At 42.6% G+C, this 16,462-nt stretch overlaps 1 protein-coding gene and 1 pseudogene across 2 annotated transcripts in view; one reads left to right on the top strand and one right to left on the bottom strand.

Annotated features, from left to right (window-relative positions):
- LOC124798296 overlaps positions 1-15,918 on the top strand; it is a 346,948-nt gene extending 331,030 nt beyond the window's left edge. For both annotated transcript variants that reach the window (XM_047261626.1, XM_047261625.1), the window contains one exon: positions 11,811-15,918. In XM_047261626.1, the coding sequence (XP_047117582.1) occupies positions 11,811-12,251 (441 nt within the window). In that variant the 3' untranslated portion in view covers positions 12,252-15,918. The remainder of the gene's footprint in view (positions 1-11,810) is intronic.
- Positions 3,616-3,733, bottom strand: LOC124799609 (annotated as a pseudogene).
- Positions 15,919-16,462: the final 544 nt, after the last annotated feature.

Genomic DNA, 16,462 nt, shown 5'->3' with positions numbered 1-16,462 from the left:
CAGCAGCGGACTGTTCAGGCTGGTGGAGGCTCTGTGATGGTGTGGGGTGTGTGCAGTTGGAGTGATTGGGACCCCTGATACATCTAGATATGACTGTGACAGGTGACACATATGTACCCATTCTGTCTGCTCACCTGCATCCATTCATGTCCACTGTGCATTCTGACAGACTTGGGCAATTCCAGCAGTACAATGCGACACCCAACATGTCCAGAATTGCTACAGGGTGGTTCCAGGAACACTCTTCTGAGTTTAAACACTCCTGCTGGCCCTCATCCTCCCCAGACATGAACACTATTGACCATATCTGAGATGCCTTGCAACGTGCTGTTCAGAAGAGATCTCTGCTCCCTTGTACTGTTACGGATTTATGGACAGCCCTGCAGGATTTCAGGTGTCAGTTCCCTTCAGCACTACTTGAGACATTAGTCGAGTCTTTGCCAAGTCATGTTGCAACACTTGTGCATGCTCGTGGGGGTCCTACACATTATTAGCCAGGTGTACCAGGTTCTTTGGCTCTTCAGTGTAGAAAGTGAAAGATTCCCGCATCATCTCCTACAGTTCCAGGAAGTTCCGATAGGTGACAGCACTATACAGAGTGAACGTTAATAAAACCGATAAACTGGCTGGTAATGTAGGAAAAAAGGTCCTATGAAGATGTGTCCGGAAATCCATCGTTGCCACACTAGATGGTGTTGACGAATGACTGTTATTCAGACCACATACCGTGTGTTGCAGGCTGTGTGACTGTCGTAGCATACTGTAAACAGCAGAATGGTCCAATATGCACGTCGGGAACAAGCCGAAATGTTGTCTGTGTGCGGCAAAGCAGATGGAAACAATCGAGAGGCAGCACAGCTGTACCAAAACAAGTACCCTCACAGACACAAACCACATCACACAGCATTTCGAGTCCTTTTTGGGCATTTGTGTGATCGTGGGTCCTTTCAGGCAGACGAACGTGCAGGGACGCTGCAGACTGTGCGTACACCATATTCAAAGGACCGGGTTCTGCAGGATATTGAGAAAAAGCCTGGTAAAAGCGCCAGGCAAGTGGCCTGCCAACACAGAGTCAGTCAAAGTACGATTCTGTGTAACCTACATGACACCCACTACTATCCCTATCACCTGCAACTCCGTGGAGATCAATTCTAGCATCTGTTGTGACGTGGCTGCGATGCATCTTTGAACTGTGTTCCGGGACGATTTGTTGTCGTCGCATACGCACTGTCCATTCCAAGACCTTTTTACCTCCATTTCGAGTCAGGAATCTGTCTCTGCACTTTTTGCCGGTTGTATTAATATCCATCGTGTGTGTATCCTTCAAAATACCATCTGTAATGGAGGTGTTCTCCAAGCAAAGAGTTGTTATTGAGTTTCTATTGGCAGGAAACCAGAGCACTGCAGGTATTCATAGGTGCTTGGAGAATGTCTTTGGAAACTTGACAGTGAACAAAAACCCAGAGAGTCATCAGGCGAGGCGACTGTCATCATTGCAACAGGATACACAAGCCTGTCAGATCTCCCACATACAGCGGCCCTCAGGAAATTAAAGAAACGCCTTTAGTGCGTTCGTTGCCAGAAACACGCAAACGAACTTCTCGTTCTCCATGACAACGCAAGGCCTCACACGAGTCTGCATACCCAAGAGGGGCTCACAAAACTTCACTGGAAAGTTGTTCCTCATCTACCCTACAGCCCGGATTTTGCACTTTCCAACTTCCATATATTTGGCCCACTTTAGCACTTCACAGGAAGCAGCACATGGATGATGGGGAGGTTGTTGATGAGCAAGACGATGGCGCTGACGCCGATCAGTGACCATGTGGCCGTAGAGGTGGCGTAAGACCAATGCATTGAACAAAGATTCTGTTGAAAAACAGGTTTTTGCAGCCAAAAGAGTCGGGAATAATATGCTGTGTTGGAATATGGAATAAAACCAACCTGCTTTCAGAAAAAAAATATATTGTATTAATTATTGAACGCTCCTGGGCACAATAGACAAAAAAATTAGTCACCGCCAAGAGACATCACGCTAATAGCATGTAATACTATCTCTAGCCTTGATAATATCCTCGCTTCATCGAGGAAGAGAGTGTACAAGTTTCTTCGGGTATTCTACATCCAGATGAAGTTATTCATCGATGATTAAGTCCTGTAAAGCTATGAAGCTGTATGGATGTCGACTGCTATGACTCACTCACTGCTCCAAACAGGCCTAGAGATTTTCTGTAATATTAAGACTGGACGATTTGGAAAGGCAGTTAAAGAGCAGTATGGTGCCTGGGTGTTTTTCAATTCTGGAACATATTCTTGCAGCTCAGTGAATGTATCTATTCCCATATTGGAAGATCAGAGTGATCACAGTGTACTCAGGGTGAAGCTGTAGCAGCACTTGGTCACCGAGAATGTTGAAATAACCATCCTGGTTCATGTTTGCAGTAACCTGAAAAACATGCCCAAGACATCGAAGAGCTATCTCATGCGTGAACTGCAGCCTCCACACACTGTGATTAAACTCATCGTCTCAGTGCCTTGCCTCATTAGGAAGACAGGCAAAATCGGGAATTGTTCGATCACACTATATGCCTCTATACGGCTACTGTCCAATTTATATGCTGACTATTCCACTAAGCATGTGCAGTTTTATGTATTATTGTGAGTAACGCTATTTTGTGAAGTATCCAACTACAAATATCCATTTCACGCAATTTATGTTGCAATGTTCGCTCAGAAACTGGTTGAGATGCACTCGCATTCGCTTACCGTACCAATCCCTATCAGGCTGCATCCGATTCTTATTGACAAGGCATGTCTTTCCCCTTTGGTCTCTGTCGGTTGGTCCTTCTTTTTGCAACCCTTTTCTTACGCCATACTACATGACTTCGAGTGATACACCATTTCTTGTGGACAATCTGCGTTAACACACTAACAAATCGGACAATTTGTTTCACAATTTGGTTGTGCACACGTCCAAACACAATAGCACATTTCTCCCGTTCTGTGACATATCCAGGTCGAACCATCTTATTGTGGTGATTGCGTGTAGGTGACTGACCCACTCACAACACTTCACTGCCATTACCTAAGTCAGTGGTAGAGGGTTACATGACTGGTTTTTACCAGATGTACTCCGCCCCAGAGCGACCAGTATGCTCTTGTTCTGAGGGACTGACCAATATTTTGCCCAGTGAGCTTTCATACATCGTGTTGACTATGGTGCCGAGTGCTTATTTTGACTTCTAACGAGTTTCCACCAGAACAATTAATATAAGTTACTATGTTGCAAGTAAATTTCTAGTCATTAACTTTATCTCATGCTGTTATTATACACTGATGAAAAAGAAATCGCAGCATCAAGGAGTTTTGCGACATAAACGAAAGTTCGTAGGCATGTTTCTGGATCTGATAAAACACTCTGTCACTAGACCACAAGTGGCCCATCGGGATAATCTGACTGCCGTATCATCCTCAGCTGAGGATGCGGATAGGAGGGGAGTGTGGTCAGCACACCGCTATCCCGGTCGTTATGATGGTTTTCTTTGACCGAAGCCGCTACTATTCGGTCGAGTAGCTCCTCAATTGGCATCACGAGGCTGATTGCACCCCGAAAAATGGCAACAGCACATGGCGGCCTGGATGGTCACCCATCCAAGTGCCTGCCACACCCGACAGCGCTTAACTACGGTGATCTCACGGGAACCGGTGTATCCACTGCGGCAAGGCCGTTGCCCTCTGGATCTGAAAGATGAATTCAAATTTTGCACCAGTTGCATAAGAGCGGTGGTAGTAGCGCCACTACGAGGATTCAAATCAGACGATGGTCGTGAGAGTTAGTTACCTTTGAGATTGGACGTGGTGAGTTGGTTAGTCAAGAACGCCTTTAAGGGGACAAAGACTTCATTATCAACAGCATAATGAGTTTGAACGAGGTCGTGATGTTCCTACATGATTGCTGGCAGCGGTGGCCACAAGAATATACGGAAGCAATAAGATACATTCTCTGGACGGCCATGTGGCACTACCGAGAGCGAAGATCATCGTGTTCCGTGTATGGCTCTGCCGCATCGAACTGCATCTGCAGCAGCAATTCGAGGAATGGTTGGCACCACAATGACTCAACGAAGTGTTGCAAATAGGTTACTTAAAGGACAGCTGGGAGCCAGACGCTATGTATTGTGCATTCCACTGGCCCCAAATCACTTCCATTTGCGACTTCGTGCTATCAAACGAGACCTCATTGGAGGGCAAAGTGGAGGTCTGTTGTGTTTTCTGATGAAAGCTGGTTCTGCCTCGGTGCCAGTGATGGCAGTGTGTTGGTTGGGAGGAGGACGGTTGAGGGCCAGCAACTAACCTGTCTGTGTCCTAGACACATTGGATCTACACCTGGAGTTATGATCTGAGATGCAATTTCGTATAACAGAAGGAGCTCTCTCGAGATTATCGCACGCACCCTTACTGCAAATTTGTACATAAATCTGGCGATTCGACCTCTTGAGCTGCCATTCATGTACAGGCTTCCAGGGGCTGTTTTCCAACAGGATAACGCTCGCCCACATACCGCTGTTGTAACCAACATTATGTACAGAAAGATTCATGTGTTGCCTTGGCCTGTTCGGTGACCAGATCTATCTACAATCGAGCACATTTGGAACATTATCGGACGACAACTCCATCGTCAGCTAAAACCAGCATTATCTATCCATGTATTCACCGACTAACAATACGTGCAACAGGCATGGAACTCCATGCCACAAACTAACATCCGGCATCTGTACAACACAATGCGTGCACATTTGCACGCTTGCATTCAACATTCTGATGGTTACATCAGTTATTAATGTGCCAGCACTTCACATTTGCAATGACTTATCTCAAGCTTACATTAACCTATGAACTTGCAGTGCTAATCACTTAAATGTGTTACCTAGACAAATACATTTCTGAAATTTCATTACTCTAATCTTTTTTGGTGTTACGATCGTTTATGCGCCAGTGTATATTGTGATTTCCACAGAGCTGAAGATGCTCTCATCCGACAAGCGAAACTAGTGAAATAATTAAAATGTAAAATTAATGTAAATGTAAACATCATAACAAGCCGCTGGAAAGAGTATTCTTCCTCCTCACACACTGACCCCTTTCCTTGCGGATATGTGAGAGCTGTCATATATATACTTGTCGAGTGTACGCAAATGGTTGGTTTGTTGATTTGGGGGAAGGGGCCCAAGGAAGGGGCCCAAACAGTGAGGTCGTCGGCCCCATCTTATTAGGGAAGTATGGGGTAGGACGTCGGCCGTACCGTTTCAAAGGAACCATTCCGGCATTTGCCTGAAGCGATTTAGGCAAATTCTAGAGAAGCAGAGCATTCGGGGTTGAGTCACGGTCTAGCAGAAATTTTTCAGCCTTCACCGCCAATGCCTGTAGACGGCTGAAGTCCTGCTTTCTCTTAATATCGTATTCTACACAGCCGCTGTAATGTCGAACAGAACAGACGCCATATACAAAAGAAATAATTATGTAACTTAATTTTTTTGAGGTCACAGCTAAGAATTGATGGCTAGTCCTCATATTTACCGTTATACACTCCATCGTAGTCTCAAGTTAAATGATCTTAATAGAACGGAGAAATTAATTTACTACCAGATGGAAATACAATAGTCTTAAACGCTAATATAAGTTTTATTAACACTTCATCGTCAAGCTTTCTGGAATATCCTCATCATTAGATCTGTGGTATAAACATAAAATATACTCAGTGACTCAGTAGGTCAGTGCGGTAGCTCAGCACTTTCGGACAGGTTGCTGCCGGCAACCTTCTGTAATAACAATAATAATAATTGAGTGACATTTTCAAAATTCGACTGTTAAGGGACGTCGTGAGAAATCTGCACAGAACCGATCTCCACTCAGAAGAAAGATGACGATGATAGGGGGAAAAAGTGCCAGACTACAAATCCAAAGGTGTCGGCGTTGATCCCTGGTCAATTCTAGGATTTTTATCTGACATCTGTCACTTCTTTCACCTCTGGCAATGTTTGTTGTTGTCAAAATGGCGAGTTAATCCGTGATTCGGAACCCACATTAAACTGCTGGTCCCCGTACAGCTGGCTGGGTAATTCAGTTCAACGGTTAGAGGAAGCCAAAGGCAAACCAACTCCAGCAGGATCGCGTCTGGTAAAGCACTGTGGGGTTCAAAACAATCTTCAGATTGGTGGCAGCTTTACTTACTTATAAGACAGGAAATGAAATTTAAAGTTACATATTTCAATAAATCAGAGGAATTGACAAATGTACCTGTGAAAACCACTTACAGTCATTTGTCGCCTCGTACTGCATTCTCCAGACCGTCAGCGTTCAAATTTACAAAAGTAGCATCACACGGCACAAAGTATAAAACGTTGCCTGTTAAAGCTTGAAGTATTTAAGTACTGTGTATACGTATACATCATGATTCCCCTATGATGTTACAGAGTTTAAGAGACGATAGAGAAGGGTAAATGTATCAACATGATGCAATGGACCCTGGTCCAGAAACGATCGAGTCGAAAATTACAAGCTTAAATCGTTCTGATATTTCGTCAGTAGAATAAATGCACCGACACTGTTATTGCAGACAAATTTCAATGGTCGTGTTATGGACAAAAACAAGAAAGAAATGTCTAGTACATTAACATCTGTGAGCACTTGTTCATCTTCGATACTTTGAAATATGTCTCTTCTATTGCAAGGTCTTTGCTTTCTACATTTTTGGAGGAGGAAGTACGGATCAAAACATGAAAAAAATGTCCAGTATATATTGGCTCCAAAATGCATACCTTAAGAGCTAAGGGCACACGTTCAATAGAAGAGATATGTTTCACAGTAGAAAGTATGAACAAGTGCTCATAGCTCTTAAGGTATGTATCTACTTCAGAGCCCTTGTTTACTAAACATTTTTATCTTGTTTTGATCCGTAGTACCACCTCCAAAACTATGGAGAGCAAAGAGCTTGCAGAAGCAGAGATGTGTTTCATAGCATTGAAGATGAACAAGCGCTCATAGCTCATCAGATAAGCTTTTTTAGAGCTCATGTTTCCTAGACATTTTTTCTTATGTTGTTTCGTACTACCACCTCTGAAATTTTCGCACCCTACAATCTTAGCGACAACAATTTGGTACATGTATTCTAATGCCGGAAGTATCAGAACGATTTTCGCTTATGACTTTCTCTCAGTCGTTTCTGGATCAGATTCCCTTACCTCAAATTGATACGTTTAAACTTCTCCATCATCCCTGGAAGTCTGTAACATCATCATGGAATCAGCCTATATACAGGGTTTCCCACGTAAACCCGGTATGCTTCACGCCCGAGATTCAAGTAACAATGAACTAATTAAAAAAGGTAAGATAATAGTAACGTTAATGAGCATGTAGTTACCCGTTTATAAGAGATGCTGGAAGTGGTTGCCATGCGCAACCAGGCATCACTGACTTCATGTGGTGACTTTATCAAAAACACGCTGTAATTATGCAGGCGTGATGTTGTTATTTTCTCTGCTAATGTTTCTTTTAAGATCGTCTATTGTGCGAGAACTGTCAGCACACACTTTCCCTTTCAGTGTGCCCCATAAATGAAATCACTCAATGTTAAGTCCAGGGATCTAGAGGGCCACAGGCCTCTACAGCCAAGTCTGTCTTCAGGAAGCACATTGATGATGTGGGTCATACTTTGGTTGAATGTCTGAACAGTTGGTCCATCTTGTTGGAATACTGGCTCAAATGACTCTAAGCAATATGGAACTTAACATCTGAGGTCATCAGTCCCCTAGACTTAGAACTACTTAAACCTAACTAACCTAAGGACTTCACATACATCCATGCCCGAGGCATGATTCGAACCTGCGACCGTAGCAGCAGCGCGGTTCCGGACTGAAGCGCCTAGAACCGCTCGGCCACAACGGAATACTGCATACACCTTCTCTGCATCCGTTAATTGTGCGTAGAAAGAGTCAAAGATCGCTAGATATCTGGCACTGATTAAGGTGAAATTTAAAAATATAGGGCCAATAATGCACATGCGGGACAATGCACGCCAAACACGTATCTTCTCTGAGTGGAGATGTTCTTTAGGCGGAATACGTGGATTGTCCTGCGACCAGTATCTCCAATTCTGGGAGTTTACATGATCTGACAAATGAAACCAGGCTTTCTCTGACAAGAAGTAAAACAAGAGATCCAAGTAACCATTAGCAACAGATTTCAGCAACCAGTTACAATAATGTTCTCTTTTTTCCTGATCCTCAAATTTCAACCCTTACACCACACTCACACAACAGGCTTTTAATTTCATGTCTTTTAGTACACGGCGACAGATTGTATGAGATACACCAACCTGCTGCCATAACCTTCTTACTGACTTGTGGGGACTTGTACTGTTCATGCAAATTCTGTCTGTAGTTTCAGGGGTCCTCATTGTCGGTCGCCTATTCCTCTGGACGTTCTGAACGCATCCTAAACCCCTCCATTTCTTGTACAGAGATTGAATAGTGCTGGTCGTGGGGAGTTTCACACCAGGATACTTCACTTGAAACATTTCTTTACTTTCCTTGATGGAGCCTGTCTTTATGTAACCCTGCGCAATATCAATTCCTGTAATAATGCAAACTGCCTCATTTCTGTGACAACTCAACAACACGAGCTGCTCACCACAATTGATGTACGAAGGCACAGCTGCACTCAACTTTCCGACAAATGCAGTGTAGCCAACTTTAGAGACAATGTTGCCACTTCCCAAGCAATTCGACTAGAGATGACTAACCTGTACGTGAGGCGCACCAGTTTCATGTGGGACACCTTATATCAATTTTGTTAGTAAACTAATACAAAAGAAATTTTATAATAAAAGAATCACACTGAAATAAAGTTTTTTTAAATATGTATCTTTGAATTTCATTTCTTATATTATGTTTCAGTTTTACACCATAGGTTCATGATGGGAGTGTCCCAAAACGTTTAATGATGAGATGTTAATAAAAGTTGTATTGGTGATGAATTCTAGTGTACATTGATGAGCCAAAACATTGTGACCACCTGCTTAATAGCTTGTTTGTCGGTCTTTGAAACGAAATACATCACTGATTCTGCGTATCAGGAATCCGACATTTTGTTAGTAGATTTGTGGAAGTGTGTGGAATTTGATGCCTACGAACAGGTCATGTAAATCGCGCAAATAACGGGCCGTTGATTTGCGTACGCGGTGATGGCGACCCAGAGAGTTTCCATAGGATTTACATCAGGCGAATTTGGTTGCCGAGACATCAACGTGAGTTCATTATAGTGTTCCTCAAACAACTGTAGCACGCTTCTGGCTCCAAGACATGGACAGTTATACTGCTGAAAGATGACATCGCTGTCGGGGAAGACATCAAGCAAGAAGGGTTGGAGGTGGTTCGCAGCTATCAGAGTGTCTTTGATTACTGCCACCAGCCTGCGTCCGTGGCGCGCTGCGCTTTTCGAGCCGCCGTTCATCTCGATGACTGTGCTTGTGGAGACGACCAGCGGTGTAGTGTAGCAAAAATGTGAGACACGTTTTCATTGATCGAAGGTCGAATCCCGACGATCCTATGCCCACTGCAATCGTAATGGATGAAATCGTAGCGTGAACAGGTAAACACACGGGGGTGGTCTGCTGCAGAGCTCTATGTTCAACAATGTATGATGACCGTTGTGTTCCGAAACACTTGTCTGTGCACAAGCATTGTGCTCTTTCTTCAGAAATGCCACATCCTATCCTACTTTACAGAGAATACAAGCCTCCGAACCCCACGTTCTGCCGGCTGCTGAGGCTGAGCGATTCTAGGCGCTTCAGTCCGGAACCACGCTGCTGTTACGGTCGCAGGTTCGAATCCTGCCTCAGGCATGGATGTGTGTGATGTCCTTAGGTTAGTTCGGTTTAAGTAGTTCTACGTCTAGGGGACTGAAGACCTCCGATGTTAAGTCCGATAGTGCTTAGAGCCATTTGAACCCCGCGTTCTGTGGAGAGTCATGGACATCCAACCATTTAGCGTCTAGTGGTAGTTTCAATGTCTCATTCTTTCTATAGATGCTCACGACAGTAGCACGTGAATATTTGACCAGCTTCGTCGTAACAATAATCTGCCCCTTGTTAAAGTCGCTTATCTACACTACTGCCCATTAAAATTGCTACACCACGAAGACGACGAGCTACAGATGCGAAATTTGACCGACAGGAAGAAGACGCTGTGATATGCAAATGATTAGCTTTTCAGAGCATTCACACAAGGTTGGCGCCGGTGGCGACACCTACAACGTGCTGACGCGGTGAAAGTTTCCAACCGATTTCTCATACACAAACAGCAGTTGACCAGTGTTGCCTGGTGGAATGTTGTTGTGATGCGTCGTATAAGGAGGAGAAATGCGTACCATCGCGTTTCCGACTTTGATAAAGGTCGGTTGTAGCCTATCGCGATTGCGGTTTATCGTATCGCGACGTTGCTGCTCGCGTTGGTCGAGATCCAATGAACGTTAGCAGAATATGGAATCGGTGGGCTCAGGAGGGTAATACAGAACGCCGTGCTGGATCCCAACGACCTCGTATCACTAGCAGTCGAGATGACGCACTTATCTGCATGGCTGTAACGGATCGTGCAGCCATGTCTCGATCCCTGAGTCAATAGATGGGGACGTTTGCAAGACAACAACCATCTGTGCGAACAGTTCGACGACGTTTGCAGCAGCATGGACTATCAGCTCGGAGACCCTGGCTGCGGTTACCTTTGACGCTGGATCACAGACAGGAGCGCCTGCGATGGTGTACTCAACGACGAACCTGGGTGCACGAATGGCAAAACGTCATTTTTTCGGATGAATCCAGGTTCTGTTTACAGCATCTTGATAGTCGCATCCGTGTTTGGCGACATCGCGGTGAACGCACATTGGAAGCGTGTATTCGTCATCGCCATACAGGTGTATCATTCGGCGTGATGGTATAGGGTGCCATTGGTTACACGTCTCGGTCACCTCTTGTTCGCACTGACGGCACTTTGAACAGCGGACGTTGCATTTCAGATGTGTTACGACCCGTGGCTCTATCCTTCATTCGATCCCCGCGAAATCCTACATTTCAGCAGTATAATGCACGACCGCATGTTGCAGGTCCTGTGCGGGCCTTTCTGGATACAGAAAATGTTCGACTGCTGTCCTGGCCAGCACATTCTCCAGATCTCTCACCCATTGAAAATGTCTGGTCAATGGTGGCCGAGCAACTAGCTCGTCACAATACGGCAGTCACTACTCTTGATGAACTGTGGTATCGTATTGAAGCTGCATGGGCAGCTGTACCTGTACACACCATCCAAGCTCTGTTCGACTCAATGCCCAGGCTATCAACGCTGTTATTACGGCCAGGGGTGGTTGTTCTGGGTAGTGATTTCTCAGCATCTATGCACCCAAATTGCGTGAAAATGTAATCACGTGTCAGTTCTAGTATAATATATTTGTCCAATGAATACCCGTGTATCATCTGCATTTCTTCTTGGTGTAGGAATTTTAACGGCCAGTAGTGTACTTTTGTTATCGCGTACGTGCCCGCAACGACACCAGGCGGCATCCAACGTTGCGGTGGGCAGTGGTCATAATGTTTCAGCTTCTCAGTGTATTTCCGTTCAGTGCTAAAGATGGTCGCAGATTTCATAAAAGAGACTTTTTGTCATAAGTGATAAAATATTTTATTACCTTCATGCCGTCTCTGTGAACTTTCAGAATTATAGAGAAAATGTCCTCCATTAATATGCTGCTGTCTCGTTCAGGTCCCTGTGGCTGCCCCCTGCACGTTGACCATCGCCGTGTACCGCGGCAAGGCGCGCGAGCGCACCCAGCACGTCAACTGTTCCTACCCGGAGGCGTTGTTCCGAGGCCTGCAGCTGGACGGGACCGGCCAGCTCCGCCTGTGCGCCAGTGTCGACGCCCCGGCTCCCCAGCCCGAAGACGACACGCTGTGCGTCTCGGTGCGCCACCAGCAGGCCCAGTCGAAGCACGGCGAGCCGCCCCAGCCGGTCGGCGCCGGGGTGGTCGCGGCGTTGGCGGCCGCCAGTGCGACGGTCATCCTGGTGGCGCTGCTGTACGTCGCCTCCCGCGTCGTCTTCGGCAGGACGCACATGGCCGCCGCGCACCAGTACTTCCTGACGGGCCAGCAGGACGACGAGCGCCCGCCGCACTACGTCAAGCTGCAGGCCACCACCAAGCTGTGAGGCTTCTGCAGGATGGACGATCCACTTGTGGCGCTGCCCGAGAGTTGCTCTGCACAACTAGAATAAAATTTGCCATAGGCCTTTGTCGAGAATCTGGATAGCGCCAATCGCTTGTGTTCCGAAATCTAGGTCTCACAAATGGACGTTATGGATTTTCTTAGTGCTGGTTGAACTGGCACTGGCTCGTCCTTGCTTCTGCGAGATAAATGACTCACTGGTGGGATTTCCCAAGCGTTCTCTGTGCAATCAGAATGAAATACTCTCAACTTTCATCGAGAATCTACATAGCGCCAAGACCTTAAGTTCCCAATCGTACATTAGACAATGAGACCTCTTGGGCTCAGCTCTTTTCAATTTTCTTCATACTTATAGCATATGTATGTCACTCTCGAGACATTAATTTCGTAAAATAGTACAATACACTTCTCAAGAACACCAGAAACAATAGACTATGAAGACTTCCAAGCCCATTTAAGTATAACAAATTTCAAAAATATGACAAAACCACCCATAGCTGCACTAACCCTTTCAGACCCTCTCACTACAATTGTGTACATTAACGTTTGCTGTCTATTAGCTACAATAAAAATATTTTTCTCAATAGGAACCTCATGTACACATTTGCGAATGTTCAATCTTTTCACCATGCACAAGTCTTGCCACCTGTTGCGTGTAACTATAAAAGTATCAACAATTGAATGTGGCAGTATGCAGCAGCTTACAACCGCCAGAATACACGCAAGTGGTTGGTTAGTTGTATTCCGCTGCGTAATTCAATATTATTATTGTTATTTTGCATGGTAATTATTGAATGATCAGATTATTTATTACAACAGTGAACATTTCAAAATTAATTATTTTAGTCCATAAAAGAAGCCAAGGGCAGAAAGTATGTTCTGAATACGGATAGATATTTGTGTATAAATCTTGCATCTAAAGTCACCTAAGAGCATTAGAGCACAAAGAAAAATTTTCCTTCCTCCGGAAAAAATTCAGGTCTGAAAGGGTCAATGGCTTACTAATCTTGTAACTTTGAGATTGCTGGTTTCACCATTAGACACAACTTATAATTTTTTCCTCACTTAAATATTTATTGTAACAGTCTCTGTTGTAAATAGTCGTACTTGATAATGGTAGTTTCTATTACATTTAATGATCATCTTCAAGTGTAAAAATTAAATGAAATAAAACATTAATAAATAACTATTCTCATAGATTGCATACAGTGAAATTAATGGTACTTTAAAAATTCTTAAAATTTTGCTTGAATAAGCACATAATATAGACCGACAATATTTAAAATTTAAGATTCTCAAAATTGTACCTGATTAATCACAGGATGTGAGAAATTAAAATTCTGTAACAGAAAAGGAACAGCACTAAATTATATTTGTGATGACATATCGTGATCACAAGCATTTAGGTGAATCGACTTTGCACCACACAGACCCACACTTTGTGGATGATGGATAAGGGAGGGAGGAAAATGGGAGATAGAAGGAAAAGCACAGATGTTGTGTGGTATTAAAATTTAAAATAAATATTGCCCAAAAGATGTAAGAAAATTAATTTATGACTAAGGGACAATACAGATAATGTGGTAAATTTCAAGATTATTTAAAGCTTAAAAATTTTCAATTTATGATCTGCAGTAACAGTTGTTTATTATTGTTTTATTTCATTTTATTTTTAGATCTGAAGATGACCTTTAAATGTGATCAAAGCTATTTACCTAGTATAGCTGTTTGCAACTGAGAGTGCTATAATAAATATTTTAAAAAATTTTAACAGTTGTGGAATCTCTTTTGACAATCACCCATTATTTTCTGAATGTATTTAAATTTTTATTTATTGTGAAATTTAAACATTAATTAATAAATACTGAATCATAAATTTACAGTAAAATGTCATCTTTTATTTTTAATTAGTAAGTGTATGAAAATGTGGATGCCTTGTTGTTAAATGAAAATGTTGTATACATTAGTAACAGTGTTCTTTTATTATAATTGTATTTATTTGTTGCCTCTAGAAACAAGAGTATATTATTTTCTATTTGATGTTTCAGATTTCTTTATCAAATTTTAATATATTATGAATACTCACTTTTTCATGCTGTTAGCAATTAAAAATAAATATTTTATTAATATGTATGATTCAGTATATGTTAATTAATATTTCCATTTGGTAACAAATTTAGTTACCAAATTAAAATAAGTTGTGTCTAATGTGAATCAAAGCAGCAACCACTCAAGCTGTGGACAGCTTTGTCAAGATGTTCAAAATTTGTTATACTTAATTGGGCTTAGAAATCAAATTTGATTTTCTTTCAAGTGTTGTTAAGAGGTGTACTGTACTACTTTAGGAAACTGATGTCTGGATATTGAACTTGAAATCGTATAAAATGAAGAAAATCAAATAGGGTAGCGCATTCTAAGGGGTGCCCTTGTGAAACCTAGGTTCCCACCGTCATACAAAGGCAAGTGCCGATGTCATGGCCAGCAACGAATTATGAACTCTTGTAGGATTCCTCCATGGTGAATTCAGCAGAGTCAAGACAGAAACGATGACCTCTCATGTAGAAATATTCAGCTTTAATAAGTTCTCTTGTCTGTTTAAAACAACACACATGTGGAACTAATAAGCCTGTGAGTCCTTTTGTTTTGTTAACAGAGCACTCAGGTGGAACTGCCTACCAAAAAGTGAATTTGTTGTCTTAAAAGGGATGCCACAACACCAAACACGTTTTCAGTCTCTTATCCGCAATCCATATGATACAATGTGCCTTTCTCCTTCTTAAGTCCAGAAGCAAGTTCAGGATGGCCGAGAAGAAGTTGTATACTGCTATATAAAATAAGTGCAGCTGAAATATCTGATGGCCTATTGTTTGAGGAGATGTATGAAGCACGTTCAGAATTCTACCAGCGCTTCTATAGTATGGATAAACAGATTCTGAGGGAAGGTCCAAGGCATGCATGGTATCCTGTCGTGAGATACAATATGTAGGATTAAGAGTGTAAAGTTCACAAATATGCGTGTGATGTAAGCCATAGAGCTACTTGGTTTACTGTATAGAGGCCATACCGCCAGTAGTACCTCATGGATGTGCAGGACGCTGTCATCTAAAGGCGATATTGCACCCATAAAGTGTTTCGCTTGCAGCATCTCTTACCACTGGCGGTTGCCTTTGTATTGTTGTGATTTATTTATTGTTAACACGTACTATTGCCGAGTAACTGTCATAAGGAGGTTTAACGCTTCAGGCAGTCTCTGCTGTGCGTACTGTTTTCAGTGTAAAGAGAAAAAAGAAAGAAAGTTGTACACATGTAACTTGCTAATTTGTGAATTTTGTATAATGACTGTGATTTTTTTTTAATGAGTGCAATTGGTGAAGCCTATAAGTTGTACATAACAGTAATTCTATTGTATATAGTGAAGTGCTGAGAGTCTGATGCTAAAGCATGTTGTGTCAAGAAATTAACCTGTGTTTTGTTACAGTGCTTTCAAACATTTCATCTTTCCATATACTACACTTGCTTCACTGTAAGTAATGATGATTGTGTAAAATGTTACAATATGTGAATGTGTGTATAATGTGATGTATTTCATGTTTTGCAAGATGTAAGCTTTATCTATTTTCATATGTTATACACCACAATTAAAATTTCTCCAAGGACTTCCTTGGTGTTTGATAACTGAAAACCTCAAATGTTTCATTAAAATCTTCAAGATGTAGGGAGTTTGTCATAGAGCAGAAGAAAATGGAACAAAGAGAAAGCAGTCTGAGCACATCTTCCCTGAGAAACGTCGAACTCTACTTCAGACTCACACCCTGTTCACGTCTGTACACGTTTTATAAGTGCCACATGCATGTACATACGAATAAACTAAGGTGATGCTTAGGTAATTGAATTAGGAAATGAGACACTTGACACAATCAACGAGTTTTGCTGTTTGGGCAGTAAACTAACTGACAACGGCCGAAATGTAAAATGATCACTGGTAATTGCAAGGAAAGCCTTCTTGCAAAAGGTAAGTATGTTAATGTTGAATATAAATTTGAATATTAAGAAGCCTTTTTTGAAAGTTTTGTATGGGGTATAGCCTTACATGGGAGTGAAAGTGAACAATAAGCAGTACAGACACAAAAGAATAGAAGTTATTCAAATGCCAAAGATTAGATGGATATAATGAGTAATTAATGAAGAAATGTT

This window comes from Schistocerca piceifrons, chromosome 5 (genome assembly GCF_021461385.2).
Source record: "Schistocerca piceifrons isolate TAMUIC-IGC-003096 chromosome 5, iqSchPice1.1, whole genome shotgun sequence".
Classification (NCBI taxonomy): Eukaryota; Metazoa; Arthropoda; class Insecta; order Orthoptera; family Acrididae; genus Schistocerca; species Schistocerca piceifrons.
Note: the sequence above shows the minus strand (reverse complement) of the source record. Positions and strands in the feature narration are given on the sequence as shown.